Here is a 15,536-nt window from a genome sequence, read left to right as displayed (position 1 = left end):
CCGTGAAGGGGGGAGAGAGCTTGTGAGCACAGGGCTCATCCGCATGGCATTGAATCGTGGTTTGGCCTTCCATCTGAACCATCACACAGGGACATGAATTTTAGTTCAAGAAGCTGGGGGTGTTCCATTTGAGCGTCTTCTTTTTTTGTTTTGAGGTATGTGTGAAGATGTGTGACCCTTCAAAAGGAGCTTCAGGCCAGAGGACGATAGCTGTTCTGTTGCCGTGCCTTCTTGATAAAGGGATGATGAGTACAGTAACTGAAGTACGAACCCTTAGGTATGTTCCTTGTTTGCCCGCCTCACAGCTTTGCCCCCCCCCCCCAAGCTGGGGTTGAAACACTTACCATGGAGAGACCATTTCTAGCCCTTTCTCAGCACCTCATGGCAAATGGCGGCTTTCTTGTCTCTCTCTGCTGCTTCAAATGTGAGAATAAACTGAGCTGTGTCAGAAGAGGTTGATGTGAGTGGGAACCAGTGGTGGCACTGAGAGAGGTTTAGAAGGGGGTTCTCAGGAATCCCTGGGCATTACCGCCACTCAGAGCCTTCTTAGTTCTCGTGGCTCTTTCTTACATGGCCAGGGAAGTGCTGATCACCACTTTGGGGTCAGGAAGCACTTTTTCTCCAGGCCAGTTTGGCCAAGGATCCTGGAGGGTTGGGGGTTTTGGGGGCTTGTTTTTTTTGGCCATCTTCTGGGCATGAAGCAGTGGTCACTGGGGGTGTGTGGGGGAGGTAGTTGTGAACTTCCTGCATTGTGCAGGGGGTTGGACTAGATGACCCTGGAGGTCCCTTCCAATTCTATGATTCTACCCGTGAATGAAGCTCCATGTAGTTCTTGAGAGAGATTTTATGTTCTGATCTCTCAGGGGATCTGTTTGTGTAATCCCGGTGCATGGAAAGAGTTACGTTGCGTGTTAATTTTTTATCTGCCTTCCCCCCCCCCCCCCCCCCTGTCTTTCTGCTACAGTGTTAATACCTTGGTGAAGATCAGTAAAAGTGCTGGGGCCATGCTAAAGCCACATGCTCCCAAACTCATTCCAGCTTTGTTGGAATCACTGAGTGTGCTGGAGCCCCAAGTATTCAACTACTTAAGCCTTCGTGCTACAGATCAAGAGAAGGTGAGTACAGATGTTGAACCTTGCAATGAAGTTTCATAGCTTCCTATATAGGTAAACAAAAGCAGGCACCAGTGGTTATGTGTCAAGAGTTTTTTTCCAAGGCCCAAACACAATGTGCTGATGGGTTTATAAAATCAGCTGTGGAAAACTCCACATTATCATGTAGCCTTATTTCAGAATGCCTCTTGAGTCTGAAAAGGGCATAAGATGCGTCTCAGGCATTTCTGAGTTTAATGCTTGATTTGAGATAACTCCCATTGATTCTTTTTTAAAAAATCCTATTTTTGGGACCTGTACTCCTCAGGCTTTCTAGGGATTGATAAAATGACCCTCCTTCTTTTCTGTTGAACAGGTTCACCTTGACCATTGGGTGCCTTTCTAACTCTAGTTTCTAACTTGTGTGATGTGTGTGTGTCTTTCAGGCTGCAATGGATTATGCAAGACTCAGTGCTGCTAAATCCTCTCTCATGATGGAAACAATCAATATGGTAGGTAGCTTAGTTGAAAGCAGGGGCCTCATTTCTTAGTTTAAAGAGGTCCGTAACAGATTGTTGTTGTTTAATTTAATCCTTCAAATGATAGCGATAGGTAGCTGAGTATGGTATATTTTTATTCATGCTTCTCCTTCAGTGGGGAAAGTCATCTAAACGGGCTAGGTCATGCCTCCTCTCACTCCAGGAGGTGGTGGTGTGACCTAACCATTTTGGATGACTTCGCCCCACTGAAGAGAAGAAACCTTCAGGTAAGTCCAGTGGTTCATTTTGTGTGGGAAATTGAGCCTGCTGTTGCTGGAGAATAGCAGAAAAGTGGCATAACAATGCTGCAAACAGTCTGTGGTAGGTTTGTTTCCCCCTCCCTGTGTCTTACTGTGGTAGGGACCCAGGGCCGGCCCCAGCTTATTTTGCACCCTAGGCGAGGATCCCTTCTGGTGCCCCCCCCTCCCCATGTGCCCACCATGGCTCAAACCCGTTAATTGGATCTGTACCCCGGACCTCCCGTTCCCCTGGCACCCATGCTCTTAACACTCGCTTTTGCTTTTGTAACTTTGCCTGCTTTGCACATCTGGATTCCACCAAGGAAGACTCTGCAAAGAAAGGCACTCGCAGTCGCAAACAACCTCTGCTTCTCACTTGCCTTGACAGTTCTTTGCTGGGGTTGCCATAAGTCAGTTGCAACTTGAGTGTCCTTATGTATTAGCCCCCCTACTTAGGTTCTTCTTTGACTTAGCTGAGTGACTCTTCTGTGCCTAGAGGGCTACGTTTTTTGGTGGAATTGGCGTCTGTATCATCAGAAAGATCATAACATGTTTAAAACTCAGTAGTGTTTGCAGCTGAACCAGGACAGCGGGGTGGGGGTGGGGGGGCGGGTGCCAGTTTGGCGCCCCCAAGGGCCAGTGCGCTCTAGGCAAGTGCCTAGTTCGCCTAGTGAGTGAGCCAGCCCTGTAGGGACCCAACTGTTCTCTAGATCTCCCGGAGGAAGCCCAAGGGGGGAAAATAGTCCAGTCCATCTTCAAAGAAAAGGAAGCAGATGTTCTATTTCTGCAAGCACCCCTTGCTTGCAAACAAAGGGAAGGGCTGGGGAGCTGTACTGCATGGATGTTCCTCCTCCTCGCCACTTCCGCATTGTAAAACTGGACCACAGGAGGGTTGAAAGAGCACCGTACAACTTTCTGGCTTCAGGTGGTGTGATGGCAATAGTAGCTAATCCAGGGAATGTGAAACCGAGGCCTTCCTATAGGACTGAGCAGCTGTGTCCTCATTCACAAGGAGGCTGAGGTCTAGCGCTGAGTTTCCATGGTCTATGTCTTGCGCACACAGAGGTCAAAAGGAATGCAGATTTTAAAAGGGGAGAGATCTGAGCAATTCTTCCTTACCTATCACAGTGCAATGACTAGCTCTTACACGAGGCATCTGAATGTCTTTTCTGTGCCCAAAGCAGCTGCACTTAGAGAGCGGCTGAATCAATCGCTATATATAGCTTATAGAGCATTTCTACATAGAACACCGTGTATAAAGTGGGTGTGTTAATTCCACTAGAGTTCCAGCAGCTGCTGCTGCCCTTTCCCCTCTAAAGCCAGTTACTGGGTATATAAGCGAGCATGCTGCCAACTTCTACTCTTTTACTCGAAAGAATTAAAAGAACAACCCTGGTGCTTTGAACAAAGCCCAGTCAGACTTCTTTCTTTTTAATACATCCCCTATTTGTGAGGATTTTATTTATTTATTTGAAATATTTCTAACTCTGCCTTTCTGTCAGTATGGCTTGTTTTATGATCACAGGCATGAGAGAGACAAGAGCATCTATGCTTTTATGAGGGTTTATAGCGGGTTACTTTAGCAGGCGACTCTAGAGGGCGAAATTTCAGAAAGGCTGTTGAGAAGCTTTCCTCCTCCCTCCCTCCCCCACTTCTCTGCAGCATCATTTCTTTCCCTGCCCCCACCCCCCCCCACACCCCCCGATCTTTGCAGTGATGTTTTAGGAAAGATCACAGAAAAGCCCAGGTGGCACCCATTTGGGTGGGAAAGTTCAGATCTTCCCAGTCTCCTGCGGAGGCCGTTTTCTCCCCATTAGCAGAGGGCCTTTTTTGTTCTCTCTAACAAGCAAATGGTTATAGCTTTATAACATTGTAGTGATCTGTCTTTCAGGTTCACTGAATTCCCAGCTTTCATTTTTTAAGAAAGTAAAGTTATAGCCTGTTTTTGTTGCAGAAAAATACTTTCCCCCTTGTATCTCCATGATGACAGGGGATAGAGACTTATTTTTTTAAGAGAAATCTGGGAATTTTAGGAATTCATGATAAACAGATCACTATCTCTCCCTTATATATAATTGAGTAAGATGCAGCGTAAGACAAAATGCGCTCCGTCAGCCATTGGCTGGCCAGCTGTCGCGCAAGGCTGCTGCCCTGCCATTGGCTGGGAGGCGGGAGGCGAACGCTGCGTCTGAACGGTGCGGTGTCGGCGATGTGCCCCACGCCACGGCCCGATTTCCCTCCCCCACCACCCAGTTGAAGGCCGCCGGCGTCGGTGGCCATGAGCCACCCCCCCCGACTGTCCCCGCGACTTCTCTTGGCCTCGCCAGGAACTTAACACAAAGGTCAGTCTTGCAGAGTAAACCACAGACTGAGCTAAGACAAAAGGTTAGTAGTAGTAACAGCTTACTGTCCAAGGCAATAGATTTAGCCTTTGAGGTTCAAGAAGTCCAAAACCAAGAAAAAGTAAAAATATAATTTTTTAATTAAGTAATTGTGCAAGTTTAAGTAAAACACAAGACCTTAGGCAGTGAAGGAAAAATAACAAACACTAAGCTTCACCAGCATAGCTAATACTTACAAGCAGTTTAGTTGCAAAGGTTACTCGTTTCAGGTTCAAAAGTACAAGAGCCCAAGATGACAAAGATAGTCCAAACACATAGCCCATCCGGGTGGTATCAAAGCATGATGCCAATAGTTGGGGTTGCATGCAGTATTGACCAGACCAGGCCCAACACCCCAGCAATCCTAATAGTCACTGACTAAAGGCTTACTTTATAGGAATTAAGGTCTCTGAGCAGCCTAGGCCTTTGACCACTCATAGACCTGCAAAGTGATGTCAACTTTGCTCGTAACCAGGGTGACCATGATAGTCCATAATACTTATTTGTGAGCTGAGAGAATCGAAACCTAAATACAACTGTAAAGGTTCGTTGCTCCCTACACACAGGTGCTAAGTATTCTGGAATGCACTAATTGGCTAATTGCTCACAGGCCGGCACTGAAGAGCACAGGCAGCTGTAAACACTCAAGGACATTGAGCGTCTCCTTATCTCTGTCCCTAGGGAAAATTCCATGCACCTCTTAGCTTCTCATAAGCACACTCTGTGAGACATTTTAGGGCCTTACCAGGCTTGAAGCCTGAGCTAAAGAATTTCAAGCAACCTTTTAAACGAGCAAGCAAAAATGGTGTCTGACTTTCTTTACACTGAGATCCCGGCTTCCGTATTTCCGTGATACCCAAAGGGACAAATGAGACACTTGGAGGGAAGCCTATGCTTGGCAACCTGACCGCAGCTGAATAGCTGGCAAAGGCAGCCAACAGAGGTTTGCAGCAGTGAAATGAGACAGGAGGATGCGTCTGTTGCAGCCCTTTTAGGTTTTCAGCAGAGCATAGCCGATCCGTGTCTATTCAGCAAGGTGATTGGGGCATGCAAATGTTATCTGTTAATTTTTGTTGATGATTTGTGTTTCATATTCGACAGTGAATTTATTTACAGGTACACAGCTCTCACGGAGAAAGTGCTTCGCCAAGCAATCATATAGAAGAAGAAGCTCCAGTGTACAGACTATACACACTTATATACAGACATTAGCCAATCAGCTTACTGCTGAGTCACCCTGATACAGCTCAGCTTTACACCAGCCAGAACCGGTTTGGTCTGGTCACCTGGACTGTCATTCTCCCAGACACCTGTCATCTAGATTGGCATGATCTTACACATCACACATGCTGAATACTTATGACATTTCAACACCCTTCCCTGTCTATTGCTTCCCCCCCACCCCCCTGGATGCTTTGGTTCCAGTTGAGACTCTGAAACGTGTTTGCCTCCTTGTAGGGTAAAGTGGCTGAAAGATGGGGTGCGAGAGCAAAAGCAGCAGGCTCCCCCCCATAAGGCACACTCTGTGTCCCTGTGATATATGAGGGTCAAGCTAACAAAATAAGTTATAAAAATACAAATATTTATTATGGTGAACTCATTAGTAAAAGATAAAAGAGGTTAAAAGAAATGATCCAAATATCAGACTCTTAAAACTTTTTACACACAGAGCTGAAAGTTTTACATATACAATTGATGGATATATCTTATGACCAGCAGACCATATGCATTTCTGCCCCTCAGTGGTCAATATTACTATTGTAAAACAACACACATCCGGAAATAAATATATGGAAAAAGATTTTCTTTAGAGCCAGGTGTTGCTTTCTCACGTGATGTGCAATTGCTAAAAAAAGTATACATAGTGGGCCATGGATAATCTCTCATGGTAACTGCACATGCTCTCCAAGTTGTTCTGGTAACAAATATCCAGTGTGTTCGGATGTGTGTCTCTTCCCTCAAAGGTAGTAATCCCTCCAGTGCTCTGCAGCTTGTCGGCAGTGTCCCGGGTCTCCAGGGCCCACCTCTGCTTCCGTACAACTAGCTTGGCCCTAAGCTTTGTAGCAAGCAGCTTGTGTTCAACTGTTTAAAAAAAGAAAATGTCACCGGTCTTTGTGGTGCTTTAATTTTCACCCTCTGTTTCTCTGCAGTGCTTGCAGTATTTGGATGTATCAGTCCTGGGGGAGCTGGTGCCTAGGCTGTGTGAGCTGACCAGGAGCGGAGTAGGCATCGCAACTAAGGTAATGGCCTACTCTTCCAGGGAGGCAGCTGTGGGACAGTGTGCACAGACAGAACCACTCACAAAATATTCTCCAGTTCTGGCCATGCGATCTCTGTTTATTATTAACATACCTGTCCTACCTGTATCCCACCTTTCTGCCCTCCCTCAGAAAAAGGGGGTACAAATTGCCTTTAGTGTGCCTGTGAACTTAGTTCAGAAAGGGGGGGGGACTCCTGGGCGGTGACTGGAGCGTGCATGCCACACGCACGTCACCTGGAAGTGACGTTAGGACGCTGGGCACGCTGGGAGCGGGGCCACAACCATCGGAGGGAAAACCATAGAGTTTTCCCTCCAATGGTCGTGGCCCCACCCCCAGCGTGCTCGGCATCCTAACGTCACTTCCTGGTGATGCGCACGTCGGGGCGGGGTTCCCCTCGGGGCCTAATCTGCCGGCGTCGGGGAACGGGCCTCTGGGGCGGGGGTTTCCCTGCCCCTTGGGGGGACTTGGCAGCCCCACGTGGGCCCCAGAAGCAAACAAGTGTGCCCTGAAGAGCAAAATACGCTCTACACTGTATGTAGGTTCCACAGGTTCATATATATGTGAATGGGTCACTGTGAGGTCATCTGCAGGCTGTGCTGTAACATGTGGTGACCAGGTGGGCCTGGCTAGCCCTTTCCGATCCTAGGCCGAGAAAGCTCACAGAACGAGGGACCCCACAGCCCAGTCCTGTGCCTATTTTCTCTGAAGTAAGTCAGTAGGGATTGCTCCCAGGGGAAAGTGTGAAGCCTTGGAACCTGACCTTCACCCAGCAGAACAATTTTAATAACCGGATTTCTTCTCTCAAACCTTTTCCAGGGTGGCTGTGCTAGTGTAATTGTATCATTGACCACTCAGTGTCCTCAAGACTTGACACCGTATTCGGGTAATTTTTTTCTTTTCTTTTCTTTTTCATTTGTTGATTTTATGCTCTGCTCTTTACTGGGAGTGTGTTTCATCGTTTAATATCTGGTACTGTTTGTCTGAGGAGCTGCGGTGGCTCAAGTGGTTAAGACGCTGAACTTCAGGCTGTGGAAGGTCGGTAGTTCAGCAGTTCGAGACCCGAGTGTTCCGCATGACGGAGTGAGCTCCCGTCTCTAGTTCCAGCTCCTGCCAACCTAGCAGTTTGAAAGCAAGAAATTGCAAGTAGATAAATAGGTACCACTTCGGTGGGAAGGTAACAGCGTTCCGTGCGCCTTGGTGTTTAGTCATGCCGGCCACATGACCACGGAAATGTCTTCGGACAGTGCTGGCTCTTCAGCTTTGAAACGGAGATGAGCACCGCAACCCTAGAGTTGGACTTGACTGGCTTTCGAGCAAGGGAACCTTTACCTTTACCTTTTACTGTTTGTCTGTGCTGTGACAGCCTGGTTCGGTCTAACCACGAAAGGTGCCGCATTTTTCAGTCCGGGTAATGGGCAGCTGCCCTGACCTGGATGGCCGGATGTTATCAGAAGCTGCTAAGCAGGGCCGGCCCACAGTTAGTACTTGGACTGGGAGACCACCAAGAAAGTCGGGTGTGTGTGTGTGTTTCACTATGCACGGGCAGGCGATGGCAAACTACCCCTGAATGTCTTTTGCCTCGAAAAACTTCTGGGGTTGCCGTAAGTCCGCTGTGATTTGACGGCAGTTTCCATTCCCAGTGGGCAGCTCTGAATGTGAGCTAGAAGCTTAACTTGCTTCCGTCAGTGGCTTCTGGTTGAAAAACACAATCTTCACAAATCAGCCTTAGTTTTTGCTTCTTTCGTCTGGACACTAACCGTAATCCACCGTAATGAGCTATTGACTCTGTGACCTCCAGGTTGCAGATAGGCGTGTCTTCATTGTGTTTCATTTACAGCTGGGTTTAATGATTTTGCATGAGGTCAAGCCCAACTTAACGGAGCACAGATAAACTTGGTTCCTGATACAAAACAAGATTTATCTTTTATTATGGGCCAGCTTGTGAATACCTGATATAACTTGGCTATTACTAAAGACCTTTGCCATGACCTTGTTTATCGTCTTTGCAGTGCAGCCACTATTTTACAAGTATTTTATTTATTTATTTATCGATCACATTTATACCCCGCCCTCCAGGCCAGAATATTGATTGTTTTACTTGTACAGTAGGGGACAATTACCTAAAAACCGAGAGCCAAACTTAGTCCTCCAAAACTTTCCATCTGGCCCCTAATCCAAGTCCCTGATCCAAGGGTATCCCTCCTTTCTTAGGCACCTTGGCCACTTTCACCCAAGCTGTGATGCAGACAGAAGACCCTTTTTGGCTCCCTCTCTTGCAGCATGAACAGCCAAGGGGCTTTGGCAGAGTCCTCACGTTTGATTGTGTACATCGGCTGCACACTGCTGTGTAGAAGTTGAGATGGGGGGGAAATGGAAGCAATCAGCTGAAGTGGGAAAAAGAGAGGCTCAGACGTAGGACCTGTTGCTGCTCATCCTGGGTGGAAAGAACCATAAGTTTAATAAGGGGAAGAGGCTGGTGTGTGCAATGAGTAGTAATGTATCTTTCAGTGTTGACCACTGTTGTTGTTCAGACCCTCACACAGAGAGCAGTAGCTTAATGCAAAGGCCGTAGAACTCTTTGGGCCAAGCAAGTAAAGAACTAAAACTGGTTAGCAACTCATAAATTTATGACTGGTGTCTTTTATTCATGCAGGTAAACTCATGAGTGCTTTGCTCAGCGGGCTAACTGATCGCAACAATGTGGTACAAAAAGCATTTGCGTTCGCCATGGGACACCTAGTTCGAGTGAGTGAAACTTAGGTGCTTCTTGCTTCTGCTTCTGTGTGTTCACGAGCTGAGAAACTGACTCTTATTTTTTGTTTAAAAGACATCACGTGACAGCAGCACAGACAAATTACTGCAGAAGCTGAACAGCTGGTACATGGAGAAAGAGGGTATGTGCCTTTTAGGTTCAGTCCTGGGCATCTCCCAAAGGATCGGGGAGTGGGTCATGTGAAAGACCTGTGGCTGAGCTTTCAGCAAGCCGCTGTTAGTCAGAGGAAACAATACTGATCTTGATAGACAAATGATCCAACCCTGTATTAGACTGCTTTGTATGCTCAGTGAGCTGGTGTTAAGTTTGGAACCTAGGAATACCAGTGTTTGAATTTCATGGCTTAATCATAAACATTTATGCAAAGTTTTAGGTAAATCACTTGTTTCCCTGGTTCAGTTCCTTGTGCATGATCTGGGAATAAGAGTGACCTACTTTGCAGGATTCAAATAAAATGGCCGTTGCAAATCGCTTGGTACATGAAAAGATTCCACTGGTGAACAGCTTGCTTAGCTTCTCCCTCGTCCCCACCTAAAAAGCAATAAGGGGCATCCCTTTTGCTGAGTTAACTGTTGGAACAAAGAAAATGCTTGCAAAAAAGTGGAGGTAGATTGTCCTCCATTTATAAGCTAAGTTTTAGATCTGCTGAAATGAATTTCTAAGATGAATTGCTCGGGGCTTTCAGTAGCAGACAGATTACATCTAGCATTTAGATGTGCGGGTTCAGTGACATTGAGTTTAATCAAGACCAGTGATGAGGTTAAAAAGAGAGCAACGTTACAAGTCATCATGTTCTGCAAACTTGTTCTCTCTTACATTTCAGAGCAAGTCTATAAAACAGCCTGTGCATTAACTGTGCATGCTATTGGGCGCTACAGCCCAGATGTGCTGAAGAATCAAGCCAAACTGGTCTTGCCTCTGGCTTTCCTGGGCATGCATGAAGTGCCTGAGGAAGAAAAGGGTGAGAAAGAAGACCGGTGGACTGAAGTATGGCAAGAAAATGTGCCTGGTAAGGTGATCTGGTGAACCATGTGGTTGACACTGTGCTGCAAATTTGGCATCAAGTAAAGGGGATTTTTTTAAATTAAGTTTTAAAAATATACTTGCCTACATAGAGGCAGGAAAATGCTTTTAAGAACATAAGAACATAAGAGATGCCAATGTTGGATCAGGCCAAAGGCCCATCCAGTCCAACACTCTGTATCACACAGTGGCCAGAAATACCAGTGCCATCAGGAAGTTCACCAGTGGGGCCAGGACATTAGAAGCCATCCCACTGTTGCCCCCCCTCCCAAGCACCAAGATGACAGAGCATCACTTTCCCCAGAGTCCCTATCTATACCTTGTGGCTAATAGCCACTGATGGACCTCTGCTCCATATGCTTATCTAATTCCCTTTTGAATTCCCTTTTATTTGGGGGAGAGTTTAGATCCCCCAGTGTTCTTTTTTTTTGCTGTCAGATTTTTCTGAAAACCTAGGGGGGATCCCCCAAGTTTGCAGAAACATCTGTTTAGTGCAAGTGTGGCCCCAGTCTGCAGATTTAAATATTCTCAGATAGGGGCACACTTGGGAAATAGTATATAGATGATGATGTGGGGTGGATGTGTTCATAGTACATATAATTATACTTCGAGACCTAGATTTCTGGCCAAGTTAATGGTTCTGCGTGTGTGCTATAAAGAAAACAATTGCCTCCCCCAGCTCTTAAATACATTACTTCCTTTGCAATTTAAACTCGAATGGGCAAGCCTTTTTGAATCTTGCTTTTGACACTGACGTTCTCTGGGTGCTCTAAGTGAAATCTGAAATAGCTCACTTTTTTGTCCATCGCGGAGGCAGCACTCCTTGTGTCATACCTGAAGATTTTTGCGGTAAAGCAGAGATGTTCTTCTGAAACTGTTCTTTAACATGAACCTAGTTTTATTGCTCCTGTTGTGAGTTCCTGCAGTGAAAATGTTGTACTTTTGGTATGTAGGCACCTATGGCGGCATAAGACTGTATATGGAGGAGCTGATAACCATCACCCAGAAAGCTTTGCAGTCCCAGTCCTGGAAGATGAAAGCTCAAGGCGCATCTGCTATGGCATCTATAGCAAAGCAATCTGGCTCCTTGGTACCTCCACACCTGGGAATGGTGCTCAGTGCTCTGTTGCAGGGCTTGTCTGGAAGAACATGGACAGGAAAGGTAAAACTTCAGTCACTGTCAAGCGGATTGTGTGTGGGGAACGGTGGTTACTTCTGTTGTCCAAAAATCGAGGGGGGGAAATGCAAAAACTGTTTATTTACCCAAGAGTGGGATGAGTGTACACTGAGAGATTCTTCTTCCAAATTATCTTCAGTGCTGCAGAGGAAAAAAGTTGTATGTAGCTTGATGGAACTAGAAAAACAACCTGGTTTGGGGAGGGGGGGGGTAACAGAGAGGAGAAAGGCAGGATAAGAACGACCTTAGTTGTCGAAAGCTTTCACGGCCGGAGTTCATTAGTTGCTGTAGATTTTCTGGGTTGGGTGGCCGTGGGTCTTGGCACTGTAGAACCTGACGTTTCGCCAGTAACTATGACCGGCATCCTCAGAGGTATAACACAGAGAGAGGGAGTACTCTCTGTGTCAATTTTTCTGTGTTATACCTCTGAGGTTGCCGGTCATAGTTACTGGCGAAACATCAGGTTCTACAGTGCCAAGACCGCAGCCACCCAACCCGGAAAATCTACAGCCGCTAATAAAGGACCTTACTTGTTTGTGTGTGTAGCTGAAGTTAAAGGGGGCTGAAAACTACGTTGCTGTGATATTGGAATGATATTTGAATGATTTTGCTGATTCTTCCTGGTCTAGAGTAGTTATCAGTCCAAGAGATATATTTTCATGCTGTCGGGCTTTCTCACTAAAATTGTTGTTTCATATTTAGGAGGAATTACTGAAAGCTGTTGCCGGTGTCGTCTGTGCCTGCAGGTAAAGAAGTTGTCTTCAGCTAGCCTGGTTTGGAAACTTCTCCGCTATGTGAATGGAGTTCAGTGCTATCCCTGTATTCCTCTTGCATCCGGAGGGGAGATACAAACATAAGCTCCCTTTGACCAAGGCCCATTGCAAGGGACTCTTACTAGGAGACGTTTTTTTTTGGGGGGGGGGGAAATCAAAGCTTAAAAGAAAAGAACTGGGTTTGGAGGGAGAGATCAAGAAAGAGGGATTAAATAAAAGTGGTGAATGAATTAGTTCTAGTGAGTTTGTAAGAAAGGACAGAGAATGCTGAAACGTTGGAGGTGAGGCAGGGAGGAGGAATGGCTTGGGTGGCATTTGCCAGCTGTCTCAATGATCCGTAAGTAAGCATCCTATTCAGCGGCAATGAGAGTATCATCCTCATTTTATTTACCCCATTCTGTTTCAGTTGAAGTCACAAAGATTGTTTACTGTAGATTAAGGGTCTTCAGGATTGCTAAACATTTTACATTTCCCTAAAAATATGTGCCATTGGAATGTCCTCCTTGTAAAATGGCGTTGCTATAGCTGCCAGTACAGCCTGTCCCAAGCACACATATGCTGGTGCAGCAAATCTTAGGATGATGTTTTGTTTTAGAAAATAAAGTGAAAAATAACAAGAAAAAGGTGCTTTGTAGGGAAGAACCAAATAGACGGGAGAGGCTTAGTGGTAGAGCATCTGCTCTACGTGCTGAAGGTCCCAGGTTTCCCAGCCTCTCCTTATAAAAGGATCAGCTAGCACAGTGGTGGCGAACCTATGGCACGGGTGCCAGAGGTGGCACTCAGAGCCCTCTCTGTGGGCACGCGTGCCATCGCCCCAGCCAGGGCCAGACCATCATTAAAGTGTCGAATTCTCTGCCAAATAATTTTAAGTAAATGAAAGCATTTGGGATTGCTTTCCTTACTTTGTTTGGATCATCTTAAGTTAATGTATGAGTTATTTTTTCTAAAGTAAAACCTCAGCATTCAGGTTAAATTGCCGTGTTGGCACTTTGCGATCAATAAGTGGGTTTTGGGTCGCAGTTTGGGCACTCGGCCTCTAAAAGGTTCGCCATCACTGAGCTAGCAAATTATGTGAGAGACCTCTGCCTGAGATCCTGGAGAGATGCTGCCAATCGGAGGAGACAGTACTGACTTTGGTAGACTAATGGTCTGATTCACTGTAAATGTAGCTTTTATGTATTCAGGTCCTGGAAGTGTGTACGTATGTGGGGCAGGGCTGCCAGCTCCGGGTTGGGAAATACCTGGAGATTTTGGGGGTGGAGCCTGAGGAGGGCGGGGATTGGGGAGGGGAGGGGTTTCAGTGGGGTATGATGCCACAGAATCCACCTTCCAAGGCAGCCATTTTCTCCAGGAGAACTGATCTCTGTTGCCTGGAGATCAGTTGTAATCCCAGGAGTCCTCCAGGCACCACCTGGAAGTTGGCAACTGTAGTGTGGGGAAAGTGTGAACAGGAAATACAAAAGCCTATTTATATTAAAGGAAGGCAAGGGGAGAGAGTAGTGAACTCACATATAAGTTCTAAATGAAAAGCGGGACAGTATTTTATAAAGACCAATCAACATAACACAAAACAATGTGCAAACTTTCATGTTCATCAAGCAGTTTTCTCTGGACTAATGTGGTTATCTGTAGCCTCTCCCAGTGTTTTATTGTATTTTAAACATATATAAGTAAAAAAATAGTGTTCCCCCCCAAAAAAAAGTTTAAAGTACTTTGGTTGTATAGGGTCATGAGTATAAACAGTTCAGTGAAACCGTTACAACCCACAGACACACACCCTGTTCACAAGTAACAGCAAGTGCATGTATGTGTACATACAAGTCAATACATACATACAATAATAGGGATGGGCATGCATGACCCAGGAAAGTGGAGGTTCGTCTTGAGTCACTGGGCTGCATGAACCTTCACAAGCCTTCCTGTTCACCATACCAGTTCATTTTGTGAGGTTCGTGAAGCTGCCCCCAGGATCTGCGTGTGGTGGGGAGGTCTCTTGCCACCGCACACAGACCTTGCTGGGAGGCTTCTCCTACCCAGAGCTAGAAGCTGCCCCCTCCCCCAGATCTGCATGCAGCAGGGAGGTGTCCTGCCGCTGCACACAGACCTGGCTGGGAGGTTTCTCCTGCTCGGCGCTTTAAAGTGCCAGGCGGGAGAAGCTGCCCCCCTCCCGAATCTGCGTGCAGTGGGGAGGTCTCTTCTAAGCAGGGGGTAGCAAAAGGGATCACTGAAATGTCTTGCAGCTATTTCAGCCTAGCAGCTGATGGGCGCAATAGCCCAACTGTAAGGCTGAAATAAATGCAAGCCATTTCAGCGATCCCCCTTGCTCCTGCCCCGCTTCCCACCACGAGCCCCATGAACCTCCAAAAAAACATGTGGAGGGTCATGGATAGAGATGGGCACAAACCTCGGTTCATGAACTATGACATGGTGATTTTAATCATGAATTTAGGTTTGTGACAAGGTTCGTGCCCATCCCTAAGCAATAACCCACTGTGTCCTTTAAATAAAATTTTGTGTATATGTGTGTGGGGTGGGGGAGTTGGAGGATTAAATTAGACATCTGGGGCTTTCATAATTATCACATAACCTTCCATGTGCTCTTGGTGCTTTCAGCGCTGAACTACACAAGGCTGTTCCTAACCAGCCCAGCGTCAGTGATGTCCTTCAGGCTATGCTTAAGGAGTGCCGCAAAGAGAACCTTGGGTACAAGATCGTGGCTCTCCGGTGCACAGCTGATGTGCTGAAAGCCACGCAGGAAGATCGCTTCCAGGAGCTGGCAGACATCATCTTTCCAATAATAAAGAAGGTGAGCCTTCAGCCCTTCTTGGTTTGACGATGCCACTGATAATGGATGATTCTTACCCCCCTGAATATTTATTGTGCTGACCTGAGCAAGGCTGTTACTGGAGGTCATTAATTCATAGGGTCACCATAAGTCAGAAGCGACTTGACAGCACTTCACACACACGTTCTGGGTTTTAGATTTATTAATTTATAAGCTCCAATGTTTTGGGACATTTTTAATTAACAACAGAACTAGGAATTATTTCACAAACTGCCGTTAGAGATATGAGGACACTGGAAGTAATTCCCTCTTTTGGGAACATTGAAATAAACTCAAATGTTTCCTGTAGCATTAGATCCCTTTCCTGCTGCCTATGCATTTTTGGCTGCAAACACCCCACCCCCCAAAAAAAAAATTATACTGGCCAGGTGATTGGTGGTGGCTCTCTCACTCCAGTTGCTTGCTGTATCCCCCCCCCCATTTCTATTTCTCTT

The 15,536-nt window shown here is 46.3% G+C and overlaps 1 protein-coding gene across 1 annotated transcript in view; it reads left to right on the top strand.

Annotated features, from left to right (window-relative positions):
• Positions 1–15,536, top strand: part of KIAA0368 (KIAA0368 ortholog) — a 91,245-nt gene that overhangs the window by 66,155 nt on the left and 9,554 nt on the right. Inside the window, 11 exon segments of the mRNA XM_015421423.1 lie at positions 156–277; positions 965–1,115; positions 1,538–1,603; positions 6,401–6,490; positions 7,328–7,394; positions 9,165–9,256; positions 9,339–9,405; positions 10,108–10,293; positions 11,261–11,469; positions 12,187–12,230; positions 14,871–15,063. Coding sequence (XP_015276909.1) covers positions 156–277; positions 965–1,115; positions 1,538–1,603; positions 6,401–6,490; positions 7,328–7,394; positions 9,165–9,256; positions 9,339–9,405; positions 10,108–10,293; positions 11,261–11,469; positions 12,187–12,230; positions 14,871–15,063 — 1,287 coding nt within the window.

Source organism: Gekko japonicus, unplaced genomic scaffold (genome assembly GCF_001447785.1).
Source record: "Gekko japonicus isolate JY-2015 unplaced genomic scaffold, Gekko_japonicus_V1.1 scaffold740, whole genome shotgun sequence".
Lineage (NCBI taxonomy): Eukaryota > Metazoa > Chordata > Lepidosauria > Squamata > Gekkonidae > Gekko > Gekko japonicus.
Note: the sequence above shows the minus strand (reverse complement) of the source record. Positions and strands in the feature narration are given on the sequence as shown.